The sequence below is a fragment of the Rhinopithecus bieti genome, unplaced genomic scaffold (genome assembly GCF_001698545.2).
Source record: "Rhinopithecus bieti isolate Rb0 unplaced genomic scaffold, ASM169854v2 scaffold_31548, whole genome shotgun sequence".
Classification (NCBI taxonomy): domain Eukaryota; kingdom Metazoa; phylum Chordata; class Mammalia; order Primates; family Cercopithecidae; genus Rhinopithecus; species Rhinopithecus bieti.
Window position 1 is genome coordinate 4,353,357 of NW_016814470.1, and position 19,487 is coordinate 4,372,843.

General features: G+C 47.5%; 2 protein-coding genes across 11 annotated transcripts in view; one reads left to right on the forward strand and one right to left on the reverse strand.

Annotated features, from left to right (window-relative positions):
* Positions 1-3,330, forward strand: part of AAGAB (alpha and gamma adaptin binding protein) — a 60,580-nt gene extending 57,250 nt beyond the window's left edge. For all 3 annotated transcript variants that reach the window (XM_017851112.1, XM_017851111.1, XM_017851113.1), the window contains exons 8-10: positions 356-460; positions 731-780; positions 1,434-3,330. In XM_017851112.1, the coding sequence (XP_017706601.1) occupies positions 356-460; positions 731-780; positions 1,434-1,511 (233 nt within the window). In that variant the 3' untranslated portion in view covers positions 1,512-3,330. The remainder of the gene's footprint in view (positions 1-355; positions 461-730; positions 781-1,433) is intronic.
* A 6,090-nt stretch (positions 3,331-9,420) lies between these two features.
* The window catches only part of SMAD3 (SMAD family member 3), a 131,912-nt gene continuing 121,845 nt past the window's right edge, over positions 9,421-19,487 (reverse strand). For 7 of the 8 annotated variants that reach the window (XM_017851115.1, XM_017851119.1, XM_017851118.1 and 4 more), the window contains 2 exons: positions 17,038-17,182; positions 9,421-14,129 (listed from right to left, as the gene is read on the reverse strand). In XM_017851115.1, coding sequence (XP_017706604.1) covers positions 14,006-14,129; positions 17,038-17,182 — 269 coding nt within the window. In that variant the 3' untranslated portion in view covers positions 9,421-14,005. The remainder of the gene's footprint in view (positions 14,130-17,037; positions 17,183-19,487) is intronic. The other variant, XR_001881305.1, reaches the window with a different exon arrangement.

Below are 19,487 nucleotides of genomic sequence, written 5' to 3' on the forward strand. Positions count from 1 at the left end.
CTTAGTTGAGTGAGTATGCTTTTGGAGTTGGTAACCCCTGTGTCTGGATCCACTTACTAGCTGTGACCTCGGCAAGTCACTTCAACTCTGAGCTGTGGTTTTCTTATCTTTAGAATGGAAATAGTACTCCTTACCTCATGTCAGTGTTGTGAGGATAAAATAGTTACTCTTCATTTTCATTTGTGAGGACCCACTAGCAGCCAAGCAGGGCGAGGCACCATGAACTGTAAAGCTGGTATACAGTGGGCCTTCGATCATTGGTAACTTCATCAAGGTTATCATTTGCCTTAGGATTCTCTCAGTGTAGCACATATGCAAATAACGTGACGGATAATGTGACAAATCCCTATTTCAGATCCCATGTTAGATCTGGATATTCAAGAACTAGCCAGTCTTACTACTGGAGGAGGAGATGTGGAGAATTTTGAAAGACTCTTTTCAAAGTTAAAGGAAATGAAAGGTAATCGGATCCATTGTGTCTAATATGTTCCCGTATTGATGCTTGTCTGTTTTATGTAGTAGCATTTTATTTTGTTCACTGCTGGATTGGATTCCTTGTTCTGGTCTCAGCTGTCTTGAGAAACTTAGCTACTCGTGGGACTTAGTAAAAAACAATTTCCATCTTCATTCTCTTTCCTTTTACTTTTCCTGCTTTTGCCTTCTGTTTCTTTCAGCGTGTTACATGTCCTGTGCTATTAGACAAATTTCTTAAGATGTATTTTCCTCCTAGACAAGGCTGCGACGCTTCCTCACGAGCAAAGAAAAGTGCATGCAGAAAAGGTGAGACAATCAGCCAGGTATTTAGTGAGTACCTATAAAAGGTCCAGTGCTATTATTATAATTATATATCACACTTGTGTATTTCTAAAGGGTCTTAGTGTGAGCTTTTCATTGAATATTAACTTCTAACTAATTAAATATTTATACAGTAATAGTATAGTTGCTGCATTCAAACCAAGATTTTTCACCTCTATGGTGAGTGACATGGAAACTTCATTGAGACTCGCAACGTTTGCCTTTCTAACTATTCGGCCAGAAAACTCTTAGTTGTTTTGTTATATTATTACCAACACAACACATGTTATTGGCAGGAAACTTGGATGGTTGATGGTGTTCTCTGATATGAATGTGTCATAATTTATCCTGTTCCCTTTTGGACATTTAGGTCATGTGCATTTTTTGCTTCTATAAATAATGAAGCTGTGCATATCCTTACACATCATCTTTGTATACAACTCTAAATATATCATTGGTATAAATTTCTAGATGTGGCGATCATGGATCAAATGGTATTCAAGGGTTTTGATATGTGTTGCCAGAGGACTGGAGGGCAAAGTGCAGAATTTTAGGTCTCAGTCAGTTCAAGGCATAACACATGAAACAAGCTGAAATGTAGCTGTTGCCTAACATTTGTTGCATGCTTCTGTCCACAGGTGGCCAAAGCATTCTGGATGGCAATCGGGGGAGACAGAGATGAAATTGAAGGCCTTTCATCTGATGAAGAGCACTAAATTATTCATACTAGGGTTTGACTAACAAAGATGCTAGCTGTCTCTGAGATATCTCTGTACTCAGCCCAGTCATATTTTGCCAAAATTGCCATTATCATGTTGGCTGCCTGACTTGTTTATAGGGTCCCCTTAATTTTAGTTTTTAGTAGAAGGTTAAGGAGAAATCCTTTTTTCCTCAGTATATTGTAAGAGAGTGAGGAATACAGTGATAGTAATGAGTGAGGATTTCTTAAATATACTTTTTTGTTGTTGTTCTAGGAATGAGGGTAGGAGAAATCTCAGAGGTCTGTGTGATTTACTCAAGTTGAAGACAACTCCAGGCCATTCCTGGTCAACCTTTTAAGTAGCATTTCCAGCATTCACACTTGATACTGCACATCAGGAGTTGTGTCAACTTTCCTGGGCAATTTGGGTTTTCTCCGTTCAAGGAGCTTGTAGCTCTGAGCTATGATGCTTTTACTGGGAGGAAAGGAGGCATCTGCAGAATTGATGTGAGCTATGTGGGGCCGAAGTCTTAGCCCAGCGCTTAGTCTCTACCTAAGAAAATGCCTCTGGGCATTCTTTTGAAGTATAGTGTCTGAGTTCATGCTAGAAAGAATCAAAAAGCCAGTGTGGGTTTTTAGACTGTAATAAATGAGGGAAAGGATTTCTATTTCAGTGGGAATAAAACCTCCCTACTGAGTTGTGGGAGATACGTTGTATGTTAGAGAGAACCTTAAGGAGTCCTTGTATGGGCCATGGAGACCGTATGTGATAATATACTGTGATTTTCGTGAAGAAACTCTTCTGCCTTAGTTAGAGTTCTCCCCTACGGCTTGAGATGCCAGAGCTGTGTTGTCATACTTTATACCCACAAAACCAGGCACATTTCCCCCTTTTTCTCTTTAAAGCCAAAGAGAGATGACTGCCAAAGGGGGAACACTAAGGGGTGGGTGGGGAAGCGAAATGTTAGGCAGTGAATTCCTGAGCACCTTGTTTGACTTCCGAGGTTCATAGCTCCTCTCTGCCCTTCCAAGCCTGGAACCTTGGGTGACTATCTTTCGTTCTTTATCCTTTGTCCTGAGTGAGTGGGTCTGCCCCAAAGGAACTGATAAGTAAATGGCAAGTTTTTAAAGGAAGAGTGGAAAGTGCAGCAAATAAAAATCCTTATTTGTTTTTGTAGACTTTGTAATGCATATCATTAGCCTTCACTGTGGTCATTATTGCTGTGGCTCCGAACCGGCGCATAGTACAGTGAATGGAAGGTGCCCACACACCAGCTGAGAACCGGTTCTGGCCTAGGTGGGCTCTAGAACCATTTACACCGCATGAAACAAACAGGTTGGGTTAGGAGCAGAAAGAAATAAGGCTCACACCCCTCCAGACACCACCTTATAAGCACTGCAGAACCTGAAACAGATGGCAGAAGGAATGGAATGCTACAGGGGCCAGCAGGAGTGACCACAGGGAGGAGATAGCTCAGTGACTGAAGCATTCAGGAAGAGGCTTTCCAGGGAACACTGGACATTGCTTAGTGACCTTTTGTTCCTTCCTTTTTTTTTTTTTTTCTAATGTTCTGAAGGACTTTGAGTCTGTGGCTCACCACCAGCCCATCAGTGTTTCTTTGAGGTGATTGCATTAGGGAAGTTGACTCTGGGGGTGCAAAAAAAAAAAAAAAAAAAAAAAAAAAGGTGGAACATGTTTTCCTTAAAAGATGGAAGGTTTTAGAAAATATACTAGGCCATCTGGTTAGAAAAAACAGACCAGACTAGAAAAATCTGTGAATTTGATTTGGTAGATTAAACAAAGCCAGATGATTAAAATGTGATTTATTTATAAACTCTGCTAATGTCTATTATTATGATTTTGTGGTTTTTTTAGGGGGTATGAGCGAGGGAAGCCCTATATCCTTCATTGGATTAGACACATATAGTGAATAGTGCAAGAGTTTGTCAAGCTCACTATTTTGGAATTTACCCTGCATATGTAATGTCATGTTTTTAAGACCTCAGCTATGTAGGGATATTGGCCTCCTCTAGGGACATATGGGATGAAGGTCTCTAGTGAAATCTACTAAAAGCCCATGTTAGAATAGTGATCATGAGCTAACACTACAGTAATAGCTGCAGTCTATCTACAGTGACCTATGTTCACACTACCACAAGTTGTTACAGAATTGCCAGCTGGAATTTAAAATCAGAGACTCGGTTTTTGGTTGTTTTTCCCTTAAACATTTCTCGATTTGCATAACATAGTGTTTGGCACATAGTAGGCCCTTAGTTTTGGTTGTAAAGTATGGTTTGTGTTGGATGAATATGATCACAAAGTTTGAAGATCCATACATAAGTGCTGGAAGGTAAGGAAAGATAAGAATAAACATTTTTCCCCTGAGAAAATCATGTGTTATGTAATAATTTTAGAGGGATGAAGACATAGATATTTTTATAATTTTAAAATATGCCATCCTGCCAGAGTATGAGAAGATTGACAGAACCAGTTTGCTTGCTCTCTATTTATAGAACTTGGCCACGTCTAATTCAGAGAAGCTAGAGATTCAGGGAAGCTAGACTTAGATGGTTGAGTAATATGGGATGTGGTTCAAGGACCATGGAGCATGTCAGGCCATTCCTGCAAACTATTTCTAACACGTGAAATGTGATATATGGCTAATTTCCTGGTCCCACTGTGGAGAGGTCGGGATCAACAATTTTTGCCATGGCTTGTCAGATTCCTTTAACTTTGGGCCAGTCTCTTAACAATGGCCATTGAGAGAACGTGTGGAATGCCCCTTGCCTTGCCTTGGCCTGCCATGGAAAAACAGTCTTAGAAGAATCACTGTCTAAGGGTAAGATGAGAGCTCTGTAAACTATTCTGAGCTTCAGCGTTTGCTGATGCAAAGCTAAATTTAGCAAACGTGTCCAGTGTGGTCAGAGGTTCTGATTCATTAGGGATTCTGATTCATAGAACGTTCTGATTGATGGAGACAAGAGTTTCAGTGAATATTCTAATGCATTAGACTTGCTCTTCACTCTCCCTACTGCCCCTGTTAATTTTACAATAGACAGTTTAGCTACAGCATTATGTCATTAAGTACCAAATCTTATTAGAGGACTATAGGTGAAGAAAGTGTAAAAAGTCTGGTCATGCGTACTGAACCCAGTACAGTGTTAGTACAAGGTTAGTTTGAAAACAACCCCCTATTAACTTTCCCAAAATTTGTATGTCTCATGCAAGTAGACTGCTGACTGGGCAGGGCATAATTCTAGTATTTTCAATTCCACTCAGGGTTTAGTGATCCATCCTGGCACCTTTGGCATGTAAACTCTTAGAGAAAACGTCTTAGAAATCCTCTAAATTTCGGCCGGGCGCGGTGGCTCATGCCTGTAATCCCAGCACTTTGGGAGGCCGAGGCAGGCGGATCATGAGGTCAGGAGATCAAGACCATCCTGGCTAACACGGTGACACTCCGTCTCCACTAAAAATACAAAAAATTAGCTGGGCGTGGTGGCAGGCACCTGTGGTCCCAGCTACTTGGGAGGCTGAGGCAGGAGAATCTCTTTAACCTGGAACGTGGAGCTTGCAGTGAGCCGAGATCGTGCCACCACTGCACTCCAGCCTGGGCGACAGAGTGAGAATCCGTCTCAAAAGGAAAAAGAGAAATCCTCTAAATTTCATACTTTGGCATTACATATGCCTGTTGTTAACATCACAAAGCTTGCTCTTAACGTAGGTCTCTTTATTCAGAATTAAGTTCTAGCACAGTAAGTATCTTGCTGTATTCTAAGTTGTTCCTCTGGTGTGCAGAAAAATGAACAAAAAAGGTAACAGCAATAGCGTATCCCCACTCTTAGGAATTTACAGTTCTACTTTGTTTCCTTTTGAAAAACACTGTGATTCAAAACCTGGCCCTAATGGTTATTACTGCATCTTTGGAACACAGGCCTGGGGGTTAAAAGAAAAAAAAAAAAAAAACTTTTAAAACCCCTTTCTGTGTATCCGTTGTTAGGCCCAAACACTTCCTCCGCACAGCTACAGATCTGGGAGGCATCACCGGGCACCCAAAGCTGCTTGCTCATGCCCCGTTTACTGACTAGGAAGCCTCCTGGGTTCTCTCTAATGAAGGAGGTGTCCAATCATTGCCCCTGCCCTTGCTGTTATCAACTAGGTGGCTTTAATGCTATTACACAAAAATGTGGACTAAGGCCTAGGGTAGGAACTTTCTGGAAACAGCAGCATAGTTTAGGAGAGAAAAGGTTCTTTTCATCTGAATTCCAAGGACAGGGCCTGCAACAATCATGTTTCCCCAGGAAATTCTCAGGAAGTCATTAATGGTGAAGTCAGAGAGCCTTAAATTTGTTCCTTCTACCCTGGTGAGAGCAGAAACAAGAGCTCAGGGTCCAGCCAACACTGACTGTGAACGTCGTTGGTGCCAGAATCTGAGCAAGGTGTGGCGGAGGATACAGACTTGAGTCAGGATGTAGTTTCTCCTTTCCATGAGCTCAGAGTCCAACTCAGGTGGAAGCAGGGGGCAAACCAGACAAGGTCACAAAAGACAATGCCAAGACAGCATGTGAAGAGTGCTGTGACTAGCCCTCATGGCTGTGGGAAGGAGAGAACACAGTGGGTTGGGGAGAACAGGAAGTGCATCTTAGAGCAGTGGTTCTCAGAAGTGAGCCCATGCCACAGCCACCTGGAAGGCCCCACTGCAGAGCTGCCGATTCAGGAGGCCTGGCGTGGGGCCTGAGAATTGGCATCTTTAACATCCCGGGTGATACCGATGCTGCTGGTTCAGTCCTGGGACCCACTTTGAGAACCACTGACTTAGGGGAAGTAACGCTGCTTGAGTTGAGCTAGAAGGATAAGGGATTGGGGCAGATAGGTGAGTGGAGGCAGCAGAGTTGTTGGAGTTATGGCTTGAACAAAGGTACGGAAAGAAGAGTGAAGGAATGTGCTGGGAAAATGCAAGGAGTCCACATAGAGAAATGGTGGCAGATGAGGATGGCGTGATGCTGGAGGGGACTTGGTAGAGTCTGTGCCTACTCTGCAGGTAAGTGAGGAGCCAAAGGTTTTGAGCAGAAAAGGCATCTAACCATAATTACATTCCAGGAAAATGTGGCAGCAGTATTAGCAGTATCTGTCCAACCAATTAGCTGTGAGAAAGAGTGAGGCTGAGGAGGGACCCAACCCAGCGATGAGTTTGCCATGGATAGAGAAATAGAGAAGGGGGGAATTTTGCCATATATTTGCTATCCGTGGACTACAGGGACACAGATGAGGAGAATTTTGGAATAGCTGTGATAGCAGGTAAGCAGGAACTGTATTCCTTCAGTCACATATAAGGAATTGCTGTAAGCACTGTGGAAATGTATATAAAATATATTGCTAAGATAGAATCTACTAGATATGGACACTGAGTCATTTACTCGGCAAAAGTATGTGGTGGCCAAAAAAGAAGCCAGGGATAAGAGAATAAAATGTAAACCCTGCTCTCAATGAACTCACAGCCTAGAGGGGGGACTATGGCAACAGAGATAGATATTCATGAGAGGCTTCCTGGAGATGTCTGAATGGAGGCACAAAGCATTAGTAAAAGTTAGCCAGGCGAAGTGGTGGTGTGCTGGGGAGCAGGGGGTGGGCGGGGGAGGAGAAGTTGATGTTCTAAGCACAAGCAGCCATGAAGACAAGGATGATCCATGAGGCCTGCGAATTGCCGGGCTGTAGAGGATAAGGCAGGGAGTGGTGAAAGCTAGGTAAGGGCAAATGAGGGCCAAGTGCTCCAGGGCAAAGACCTTAGAATGTGTGCAGTGGACTAGGGGAAGCATCTATGGTCAGATTGGTTACTGGGGGCAGTATAAAGGGTGCCTTTATAGGAAAGCCATCTGGAGTCTAGGAGACCCACTAGGACACTGGTACAGTTCTCCAGGCACTAGAGGTGTGTTTAAGGTGGTGTGAGTGGGACTAGAGCAGACAGCCTGGAGAAGGGACTGTGTGGAGGTGGGGAGCAGAGGACTGGTGGACCGCTGTGGTTTCTGTGGATGTAGGTCGGGTCAATGGTCATGTCTAAAACAGGGCTGAAGGCCAGAGGAGAGGGATAGTTTTAAGAGACACCATGAATTCTATTTGATTGTGAGTTTGAGGTACTTGTGGCCCCTCCATGTGCCAGCAGTCAGCTGGACATGAGTCTGAAGCTTGGGATTAAAGTCTGGGCTGTAAGTACTGATTTGGGGGTCATTAGCGTTTGTGTGGCTTGAAATCATAAGGGTAGATGAGATCACTTAGGGAGGAGTCAGCGGAACAGTGGTCTGGGAATAGCAACAAGGAAGCAGGCAGAAGAGGTGTAGGCCCAAGAAAAAGAGCAGACTGTACGAGAGGGCCAAGGAGAACCGGGAAGTTCAGGGAGTAGGGCCTTTCCAAAAGGGAGATGGTCACAGCTGAGAGGTGATGGGGAGCAAGGAAAAGACATTCCTCAAGCTGCTCTGGGCTTGGAAAATGGGAGGGAAGAGGCTACTGATAAAAACTGGGGAAGCAGAAAAGGGAGCTGGCTCAAGTGAGGTGGGAAGATGATTCACTTTGGGGGCGCTGTGTTTTGGATCACGTCTAACAAATAGCTGGAATTTAAAGTCATGCATCTCAAGGAACAGGCTGGGTTAAAAGGACTGGTTTGGGTCAGTGTTGAGAACTATAGGCTACATAAACCCTTGAGGAAAGCTGTTAAGGGGGTAGGAAGGTGGAAGAACCAACCAACTCATCATAAAGGCAGGAATTCCATGCAGTTCTCGGAGGCCAAATCTATGGGCCCTTACAGCGCAACCTGCCTCCTCCTGTTAAGGGAGGTGTTTGGATGCTGGGGAGGTCCTTAGGAGGACTGCTGCAGATGTGGTCACACCAGAGGATTATTCCAACCCATTTCATCCTTCTCCCCCAAACGCTGCTTATTCAGACTCTTAAAACCAAGACATTTTACTTTTTTTTTTTTTTTTGGAGACAGTGTCTCACTCTGTTGCCCAGGCTGGAATGCAGTGGTGTGATCTCAGTTCACTGCAACCTCCACCTCCTGGGTTCAAGTGATTCTGCCATCTCAGCCTCCCAAGTAGCTGGGACTACAGGCGTGCACCACTACACCTGGCTAATTTTTGTATTTTTTGGTAAAGACGGGGTTCTGCCATGTTGGCCAGGCTGGTCTCGAACTCCTGACCTCAAGTGGTCTGCCTGTCTCTGCCTCCCAAAGTGCTGGAATTACAGGCATTAAGCCACCATGCCTGGCCAACATTTTACATTTTAATCAATGTTTTTCTTTATCCACATCTTCTGGGGTTGGTGTAAGATCTAGCCAAGGAGAAGTCCCTTTCTCCTTGGGCGTTTTGAATTCAAAATGAATTTTCACAGGTGCTAATAGTCATCTGAGCTGGAAGATGTGGAAACCAAGTTACTTGTGACGCTAAAGTTACCTCCACGCCTGTGGGAAGACAAATCTGGTGGCATTTAAGACACTGTGACAATACAGAGGAATCAGGCCAGGAGGGACTAGCAGAGGCAAGAGGTGGCTTGAGGTTGGGTTGGTGGCATTCAGTCATTTGCCAAAGGCCTTGGGGTACAGAGGAAGTAAAATACAAAATGGCACTGCAGAGATAGATGGGACACATACGGTGTTTAGGCTTGGGCAACAGCGAGATACACCCATTGAGAAACTTGACCTTTGTGCAGATGGCCCAGGGGCTCCTGCTGGCACTGCATGTTGCCCTTGGTGAGTGAATGAGAGCAGCTGGATATTACATGAGGACCATGGCAGAATGTGGCCTGGCACATCATTGGTCAAGGTGTATCTGGGCTTACAGACATTTTCCTCTGATCCTCCTGAGCCCTGAAAGTCCCTGGGACCCCTCGGGGCTCCCCTTTAAATCTTCTCTCCACCCACAGACAACAGCAAGAATCAGACTGAGCTCCTGGCACAGGAGCTTTTCCATGAAAAGTTTATTAGAAGGGCACTTACAAGAGGAAGAGAGGGAACGAGAGGACACAAATCTTTAACAATAGGGGTACAATGCTTAAACAGGTGCTCTGCTTTTAAGATATAAAAGTTAGAAAAATCTAAAACACTATAAATACATACATGCTTTTTACAAAGTTATTAAAAGGTCAGGCTGGCTGAATAGTGAAGGTAATCAACATAGTCAATGTTCTATTCCCCATCCCTCAACGCACACCAAAGTAAGGGTCCAGAACAGCCGAGTTGCAACAGCAGCAGTGAAGGTGGGTGAAGGCTTCTTGGATAGACGGCTCCATCTCTCTGTCATGCTTTCACCCCAGCAAGGGAGTGGGGCTTGGTTCAGAGGACCCTTGTGGAAGGGCCCAGATTTGACTCAGAGCTGCCTGCTTTTACACGCGGCCACTTGTTTAGCCAGCCTGCTTTGGTGTTTCTGGATGGTGAGCCAAAAAGCCACTACGCCCTCCACCAACATTCAGAACTGGCTGTGCCCCAACTCTTCCAGCCACTGTCCTTGGGAGGAGAGACCTTTCCAACTTTCTTAAAAAAATTAAATAGTTATCTGTCTGAATGGTTTTAAGAAATTATTACATAAATACAAAAACACCAGAATACTAGAGTATACATTACTTCTGCATTTAAAAAAAAAAATCCATTACAGAATCACTGAGAATTTCTCAATCCAGTTTACATGAGGCAAGTTTCTTTTCTATGATAGCTGTGTTTTTGAAAAGTTGCCTGTTTAGCCCATCATCTCCCCACCAACGCCTCCCCATGGGAGATGCTTCATCATCATTTTGGATCCATGTCCCCTTGCGTACGTTTTTCTGCTTTCCCTACCCACTTGAGAAGCTGCTGATGCTCCTTAAACCGTGATGGAAATACATTGTGAAGACTGTTACCTGAAAGGGGCCTACAAGGAAACATTTTTGCCACATAAAGACAGTACAGCTTTGCTGTGTTGAGGTTTGGTTCTGGTAAAATGGGGACACGTATGTTTTGGGGGAACTCCCAACTCTAGCCAAGTCACACAGTAAGAAACAGCGTCCAGGGCTAAACGTGTGCCCTCTCTTGCTGCTGGTATCCCCCTTGGTGAACAGTCCTACAAGCAGCCTGCAGATTCTTCTCCCTACATCTCCTGTGAGGACGAAGGAGTGGTTGTGTAACCTGAGCTCTGGCCCTGTGGAGACCCTCATGAGGCCTGAGGCTAAGAATGAAACAGATCTTTGCTGCTTCCCCAGATTACTCACATACGTGCATGCCATGCACACACTACTTCAAACCTTTCTGTAGTCTTCAGTAAAAGCATTTAGCCTGGAATATGTCCAAACTCCAGGAAGCCAAGGGGAGATGGAGAAAAATAAAAATAAGCACACGATAATGTGCTATAGCTCACTTCAGTATATGAACAATGGTTTAAAAAAAAAAATCGCCGTGGTCAATTAAAAACAAAAAAAATACAACACAAGGACAATGGAGACGTCTGCCAGCAGCCTTGCCCTCATGTGTGCTCTTCCTAAGAGTCAAAGTCCCTGCTCCTGACTCTAGGCTTGTCTCAAAATATCAGGTCTACAGCCTGCCAGGAAGGTGGCCAACTGAGATGATGTTCCAGCACAGGCCTGTAATCCAAACCGGCTGGGGTAGCTACCTACGTATGCGCTGGAAGGATCTAAGTTACTAAATTGGGACGAAGCAAGGTGGGGAGGGGAGAGAGGAAAGGGAATAAAAGTTGGCTCCTTGGAAGGTGCTGAAGACAAGGATCTATGTCCCAGTGCTAGCTACACGGGTCAGTCTCAGCACAAGCTGCAAGGTGAAGATACCATGGCGGCGAGCCCAGGGCAGGGGCAACACACACGGTCGTGCTGCCTAGATGAACGCCACTGAAAACTGCTATCCAGTCACCAGCACTCCTCTAGAACTGCCCTGGTTTCCTCTTGCCCCTTTCAACTGTCCTTTAAAAAAGTGTTTTAATATACAAATGCCATTCATACCACAGGATTTTAAAACTAAGAAAACTAGCTTGTGGCTTCAAGGAAGGAGACTAATGTTACATATGCCCAAAGCACCTATGTAGCGCTCTAAGGTGGGAAAGGACCATTTCCTAACCTCTTAGATATGATCAAATTGATTTTCAGTATGCCACGGGTGGGTTTGCCTACCATCCCACACATCCTCCTCTGATGGTCTAGTCTATGAAGAAAAAGGGCCAAGGAAGTAGCCTTCAGGTCTGAGCAATGAGGGTTCTAAGACACTATCCAAAAGCAGCCAAATGTGTCATTTCATCACATTCAAAGTTCATAACCTGCCAAAGTGTAGGCTTCTTTCCCCCCCTTCACCTGGAATAAGACAGGACTTCCACAGATCACTGGATCACCAGAATCAGGCTGTGCCTGCAGCTAGTTCCCAACCACCCAGAGGGCTGTGTGCCACAGGAAGCCCTCACACGATCATGCAGCAGGTGGAGAATGCAGGCCCTCGGAAACTGCTGCCCGTGGCTTTTAGGAGAGGAACCATGACTGCTCTAGCAGAAGCCAAAATGGAGTATTTGTGTCCTGGGTCTCAGAGCTGCCTGGGAACATGAACACATGTACAGGAGGTTCGGGGGGCTTCCTGTGTAAGCAACAGGCCACAGATGATTTCACACCAGGCACATACATCAGACTCACAGTATTTGGCCCTCTCAGAGGAAGTGAGGGGTTTTGTGTTGTCTCTGGGTTCTGAGTCAATACTCCTTCGAGAAGACTCACACAAGTCTGTCAAGGTGCTCCTTCCATCTCTTCCTGTGTCCTCAGGAGGCTTGGGGAGCAGCTGTCCTACCTGGAAACCTCATGGCTAGAGTTTCAGAGGCACAGGACCCTGCAGGTGAGGCATCAGGAAACCTCTCCATCTCCCGCCAACATCAGAAATCTCATCACATTTGAGGTGTATAACCTGCCAAAGGTGTATACACTTTCTTCCCTTCACCTGGAATAAAACAGGACTTCCATAGGAAGTCCCTTGATTTTAAATCCATGCAAAAACGTGGGATAGGTCATTTTATACAAAAACAGCAGCAAAGAATAAAGTACCAATTGAAGGTGGCAGTTCTGTCTACTGTGTTCTGCAAAAGGCTGGGAAAAGAAGAGGGCTCTTTTTTCTTTTTTCCAGTCGAAATAATTGAGGCTAGTTTTCTCCCTAATTGCTGCTGGGAGCAGTACTTATTACACAATACAACTGCTATAGTTGTCACTGATGATCCTCTACCGGGAGCTAGATCATCTTATATCCCAGAGGGAAGATGACAGACCTCTTTGTACCAAGCCTGCAATTTGCAAAGGTGTAAAAATATTTTAATAGCCCTTTTCATTTGCCTATGTTGGCCTGAGATGTTTTCCCTTCTGGTGAATTTGCTTCTGTAAATTTCAGCTTGCAGAAGTGCTGGCAGGTGTCTCTTCAACAAAACCTGGAAAAGCTTCACCTTAGGAGAGAGAAGGGAGAGAAGCAGTTGCTGGGTCTCACTCAGGTTTCCCAGTCAATGTGCCAGCCCAGGATTTTTAAAGAAGATATATAAACCAAACATTTAAAAGAGCATATGATAAAGTTGATTTAATGAATGCAACTGACTACATAAACCAATATAGCCGTATGCATCAGAATCTGGAGCGAGCTCTTACAGATGACTGGAGACGCACCCAGTGCGGTGCTGCCTGAGACCAAATGCCATCCCACGACAGGGGCCTCCTGCTTCATGAGAACACTTACCATCATTCGAATCTCTTTGAGATTAATGTGATAATAGACACTATACACTGCATATGCACTGGGCCTCAGCAGATCCTTCCAACTTTTCAAAGTGAAAAAGGACAAACGCATGTGAGTTTTTAAAGAGGTGGTGCTCATCAATTTTTCCCACTGTCCTGTGTGCAGGTTCTGCTGAACACGCGCCTTCCAATCAGTATGTTCTGAGAAGGGAGGGAGACAGACAAACTCCCTCCCTCCCCACCCCGCGTCTATCCAGCTCACGAGGGGCAGGGTCTGCTGGAGTGGTGGGGCTGGGCTGGGAATGTTCATTGGAAGAGGCACCGTCACAAGCATCAGAGAGCTGGGCGTGAGGTCTGCATGGCCCCTGCGGGCTCTTCCTACCTAGAACGCTCTTCCAAGGTGAACTCCACACTGCAGTCCTAGACAGAGGGGCGTTTCTGGTTGGACTGTGACATCCCAGAAAGCTGTCACTCAAAAAAGGAGCCTGGGGGGAGGGGGCCGGTTGTGTAATACTACCTGTTCTGCTCACTTAAGCCAGCAGAGCAGACGCCATTTCCTGCCCTTCAAAGTGGGGCCAAAGGGTAAATGTGTTTGGCAGACACAGCTGTTCATAACATCCACCTCTGGGTTTGCTCGTGTGTTTCCGAAATCAGGTGGGTGCACCCCTTCAGTGGAGGGAGAAAGATTTCTTCTTCCTTGACAACAATGAGTTGAGCAGAGTTCCAATTTTCTCCACCTCCTGCATGGCCATTTCCCCCAAGCCCGCCCTCCCCTACCATACTTAATGTCTCTAAGACACACTGGAACAGCGGATGCTTGGGGAGCCCATCTGGGTGAGGACCTTGTCAAGCCACTGCAAAGGCCCATTCAGGTGCAGCTCGATCCAGCAAGGGGTACTGGTCACAGTCTGTCTCCTGTAAGAAATAGGGAAAGGGGTGGGGTGGGGACTTAAAACATCTCCAGGGGCTACACAAGTCAGAAAACTTTTCTGCTTTGGTGACACTCATTTTCCCAAAGCCAGAGAGATAGACTACCTTGTTAGACGCTGTCCTAGAAGCGGTACCAATAACTTGCTGAAACTACCAGGCCAAACTCCTCCACCCAGGGAGGACTTTGGGTAAATTAAGTTCTCTCGAGGGGGAAGGAAGTCAACTTTAAAGAGTTAAACATGTAAAGTCAACGGCAAAGAGTTAAATACGCAAAGTCAATTGCAGGGTACCCAGAGGCCCACCAGTTACTGTAACAGGCCCCCTAATAGAAGAGACCACCATCCTGAGCAAAGGGCTTCCTGGCTCCCATCTGTACCAAATGGGCACGTGCCGCTCCCCTATCTCCAAATCCGGGCCCAGACCCAGCAGGCCACGATGACGTGTGTCTGTCTGATTGAGGGGTGTTTTTTTACAAAGCGCCAACAGTGTCCGCATGCCTTCAGTTCCCAATGTGCTGATATAATTCTCATCTACGGCCTTATTTTGGAAAATCTTACAAGCAGAGCGAGCCATGGAACAATTACTGGAAAAAACCAAGGCACACCACACGTTTCTTTTCCCCAAAGCACTTTGTCTAAATTCAGGCTGGTTGATGACGCAGCTTGCAGGCAGGCTCCCAAAGGCCTCCACTGAGCAAAGGCTATCTGCTGAGGCTGGAGTCGCTGGTGCCAGCTGGAGGTGAGAGGTGTGGGCCCTGGGCCCTGCTTTCAGCCACCGCACAGAGAGAAGAGCTGAAACCTTACTCTCCTTGGCCCAAGAGGCAGGAGGACGACAAGGCTGTTCTGGGAAGGGGCCGCGCCCGCCCGTCAGGCTGCTGTGCAGTACTGCCAGGCAGCGGTGACGCGGTGGGCCGCAGAGGACTGGGTGTGCTGGCAGGACATCCCGCACGGTGATACAGTGTCCCCAGGGAAAGGCTCTGCCACCAAAGAGCCTCTTCCTAGCACTTGGAGCGGGAGAGCTGCAATGCCACACCAGGAACAGGGCTGCTGTCTTGAGGGCACCGCCCTCCTTGCTTGGCCTCTACTTTGCTTGTGTAGCAGGGAGGTTCAGAAATGAGCCTGCAGACAAACCCTGGGGTGTCTGCATGAGCGAGGGTACTTGAATTGGCCCTCTCGACTACAATCTGGTATAAGAAGAGCAAATGGACATCCCCTTGCTCTTCTCCACTGCAGTCCATCTTTAAATATTTCCCTTCTCCACTAAAAAAAAGATTAATTTTCTAACCTTTTACTCCTGTTCCCTAAAATGATCTAAGCCAGGGCTAAAAGATTGCTTAAAACATTTCCCTGGCTGGACCTTTGGGCTCGGGCTGATCTCTTTAGGCCATAACATAGGTAAGTTCTTTTGCGGTCTGACCACTTTGATTGCTTCACTGGTCACTCCTGAATTTCAGAGACACCCCAGAGACCAAGGGGCTATGTTCCCTGACACCCTGGGGCAGACACAGAAGAACAGCAGCTAAAATACGGTAAGTGGAAGAGGAGGATTTTACAGGACGAAATCCTCTAATGAGAATCTGACTTTCCATAAGTCATGCTCATCTGGATTTCATTACAAACGGTGGCTCAAGGCCAATATTGAAATGGGTTTGGCCTGGGTGCAGCATGACTGCAAAACAAAATGGATTCCAAACATCTGGAAAAATGAAGAGAAGGGGAGAGTAGCTTGCAAGGCACTGGCTCTAGCTGACGTGTGGGCACCCCTGCATCTGCCGCAGGAGCTGGCGGCTGGCAGTGGGGAGTGTGGAGCAGAAGGCGGGGGCACACAGCCCTGCCTCTCAGCAAACTTCTGTCGGTGAGTGGAAAGAAAAGGGACTGGATTCTCTAAACCCAAAGCAGGATGGATTGAACCAAGCAGACCAGGTAGACCTGACTACATCAGGGCCATGTTTAAACCAGTATCTAGGGCTGGGTACGGTGGTTCATGCCTGTCATCCCAGCACTTTGGGAGGCCGAGGCAGGCGTGTCACCCGAGCTGAGGAGTTCTAGACCACCCTGGGCAACATGGTGGTCTCTACTAAAATACAAAAAATTAGCCAGGCGTGGTAGCACGCGCCCGTAGTCCCAGCTACTTGGGAGGCTGAGGCATGTCCCAGAGGCAGAGGTTGCAGTGAGCCGAGATGGTGCCACTGTACTTCAGCTTGGGTGACAGAGTGAGACTCCATCTCAAAAAAAAAAAAAAAGAAAAGAAAAGAAAAGAAAAGAAAAGAAACCAGTATCTAGGACTCTAAAAAATCATTTCTCAGCGAGAAAATTTTGTTCCTTTATAACTACCCAAATCTCCTCCTCCCTTCCCTGACTCTGAGTTTTAATATCCTGGGCTCCTCAGCATCACCAGGGGTCCCTGAGTCAGAAATGGAGCAACAGAGGAGGAAAGAACAACGAGCTGAAGACCTAACTTCCTGAAGAGGGTCATCCTAAAGCCATGTGCCTAAAATGAAGAGTAAGGAAGAAGCCGAGATGGCAGAGTTCTAGACACAGCTCTTCTACCCGTGTGACTGCAGGCAAGTCACTCTTCCTCCCTGGGCCTCAGTTCTCTCATCTATCCGGATGATGCCGGCAGCCCCACCTAGGGCTGGGATGAGGATAAGATGGAGCGTGTGTTTACAGTGCCTGCAGCTGTTCGGTGCCAGCAAACATCACTCTGCAATTCCTCATCATTGCTGCTGGCCCAGCCCCTCCTGCCTGCCAGGCCCTGGGCTCTCTCTGATCTTTGGTCTCTCTGCTCTTGACGCCAGGGCTGGCCTCGCTCATCTCTGAGGAGCCCTGCCTGCTCTGCTGTCCAGAGTCACCTGGAGTTGGGTCCCCTGATGTAGGCAGCACCCGTAACCGACCTGTACTCCGCTCCCCAGCCTTTGACGAAGCTCATGCGGATGGTACACATTCGGGTCAACTGGTAGACAGCCTCAAAGCCCTGGTTGACAGACTGGGCCAGGAGGGCAGCAAACTCCTGGTTGTTGAAGATCTTCAGGTTGCATCCTGGCAAAAACACAGAAACAGGGCTGTGGGGATGGAAGTGGCCAGGTCTGTTGCTCCCCTCCTGGATAAAGCAAGTCCTGGACCCCCTAGACCAGCCTCATTTATACAGCTCCAGGGACACACGGTGTGTGATGCATTTGCCACACACTCCACGCTCAGTACCATGCAAAGGGAAGGGCAGCTCGGTCCCTCCCCTTGAACCCACCTCCTCACTGGGAGGTGCCGCTGACATACCTCCAAGCGGAGATGGAGGCTGGCCCACAAGCTCAGACTCCCAGAGCGGGGAGAAGTCTGCAAAGTGGGCTTCCGAGAATAGGGAGATGGTGTGGAGAGGGGGGCCTTGCCCTGGGCAAAGCGGCCAGGGGACAGAGAGGTAAGGGACCTGGACCAGGTTGCCCATGCTGTGTGGGGTCTGGTCGCCCACCTAGGAACAGGAGCTCTGGCTGTTCCACAGCAGGCAGTACCAGCAGAGACGGGCTGGCCGAAAGGCTACTGTGCCTGCCGTCCCCACAGGAAGCTCGGCAGAGGGCCCAGGGCACCCTCCACCTGGGCTCCTCTGATGAATACACCTGGTGCTGGGGCTAGGCGGGAAGGAGAGATCTGGGCCACATTTTGGCCTCTGGGCACCAGGCGGGGTGGAGGTGACATTCACAGCTAAGTGAAGGTGTGCACCTAATTCTCCAGACAGTAAAACTAAAGACAGTCACAAATAAAGTTTAAAATAAAACGTTGTTTGAAGTCTTACTGCCTGAGTGCCAGGAATGTGTCAACCAGAAAAATAAAGACAAAAGCACATGCCGGAAATAGCCAAAAGGTGAGCTGGGGTGACGCTTATGAATGAGCCAACTGCAGGCTCCTGTTCTTGCTGTGTGACTCTGAGCTGGTGGCTTTCACCTGGGGACGCTGTGTCTCTGTATAATGAGGGGCTGGCCTCAGAGGTCCTTCCAGCTCTGACATTCTATGAGCTGACAAACACCACCAGAGCCAACTCAGCCCTCACCCAAAAGATGGGGGTAGAGCCGGGGAATGGAAGAGGCAGAAGGCCAAGAGCGTCACTGAGCTTCCTCTTCTCATTCTCTCCAAGGACAAGGGTGGTGGAACAGGGCTGAACCTGGGCCCTGACCCCCAGCAGAGCCAAGAAGCAGAAGAGCACCAGACTTGAGAGTCCATCAGCCCTAGGCCCCATCCTGGCTTGGCCACTTACTAGCTGTGTGTCCTTGGGCAGATGGCTGAAACTCTCTGAACTTGTCTCTCAAAGCGTCTCCTTACTTATAGAGCCAGAGAATAACTAGAGAGGACTAAATGAGGTCAAAGATCGGAATGTACTCTGTAAATGCAACCACAAAATGCTCTGGAAACCTGGTGCGCTATTACCATTTCAGACTTGCTGCATTCTAAAGCTTCCCCTGCCCGTGGTCCACCACTTCTCCACTACCATCTGCTACTCAGTGGGCAGGAAAGGGCATGCCACACACGTGTCACAGGCAATGGCCTGGCCAGGTTACCTGCTCCACTAGCCTGTCACAGGCCACATTCCGCGGGCTGCCTGCACAGTGGCTGCAGGTCCTGTGAAAAGTGGGCTTTGGCTGGGGCTTTCTGCCTTGGTTTCCTGAGGAAAGAGGCCTTAGACGGGATCAGCCACCTGCCTGATCTTGCTGTCCAGGCAAACCACTCTCGGGGGTGCAGCCTGGCACCTCTTCTTGGGGTACAGGTGGCATTTTCAGACTTACTCAGAAAACCCTCAGCAGTTCCCTAGAGTCAAACTCTGGTGTCATTCCACGGCTTCATGCTGTTGTGCTTTTGAAACATATCGCCTGACCGTCTCATACGTGGCCCTCCTCCAGCCAGAGAGCTACCCATCCATGTCCTGCCCCCCATCACCTCAGGGCCTTTGCCTGGGCTGTTCCCCCTGTCTAGAATGCCCTCCCTGTGCCTAGTGCCTACCTATCCTTCAGGATCCGGATGCTTCTCCTCCATGAAGACTTCCCTGATCCATCCCAACAGCTAAATGGGCCTTCTCTCTACCTGGGCTGCTGGCTGGGTGCTTGGCACCCCTCCCTTATATTGAACTCATCCGTGTCTTTGTCTTCTGTGCTCTGCAGGTTTGTAAGGTCTGCGGGAGCAGAGCAGGGCCCCATCTACCTCTTCATCCCCTACAGCACCTGGCACGGAGCCCTGCATGCTGTTAGTGCAATGAATGAGTGAAGAAAGGAAGCCCTACTGCCTGAGCATCTACACACAGGGCAACGGGCAGGTAGCCACGGTTAAAGGCAGACCCATCAGATGCTACATCTGCTCCCTGGAG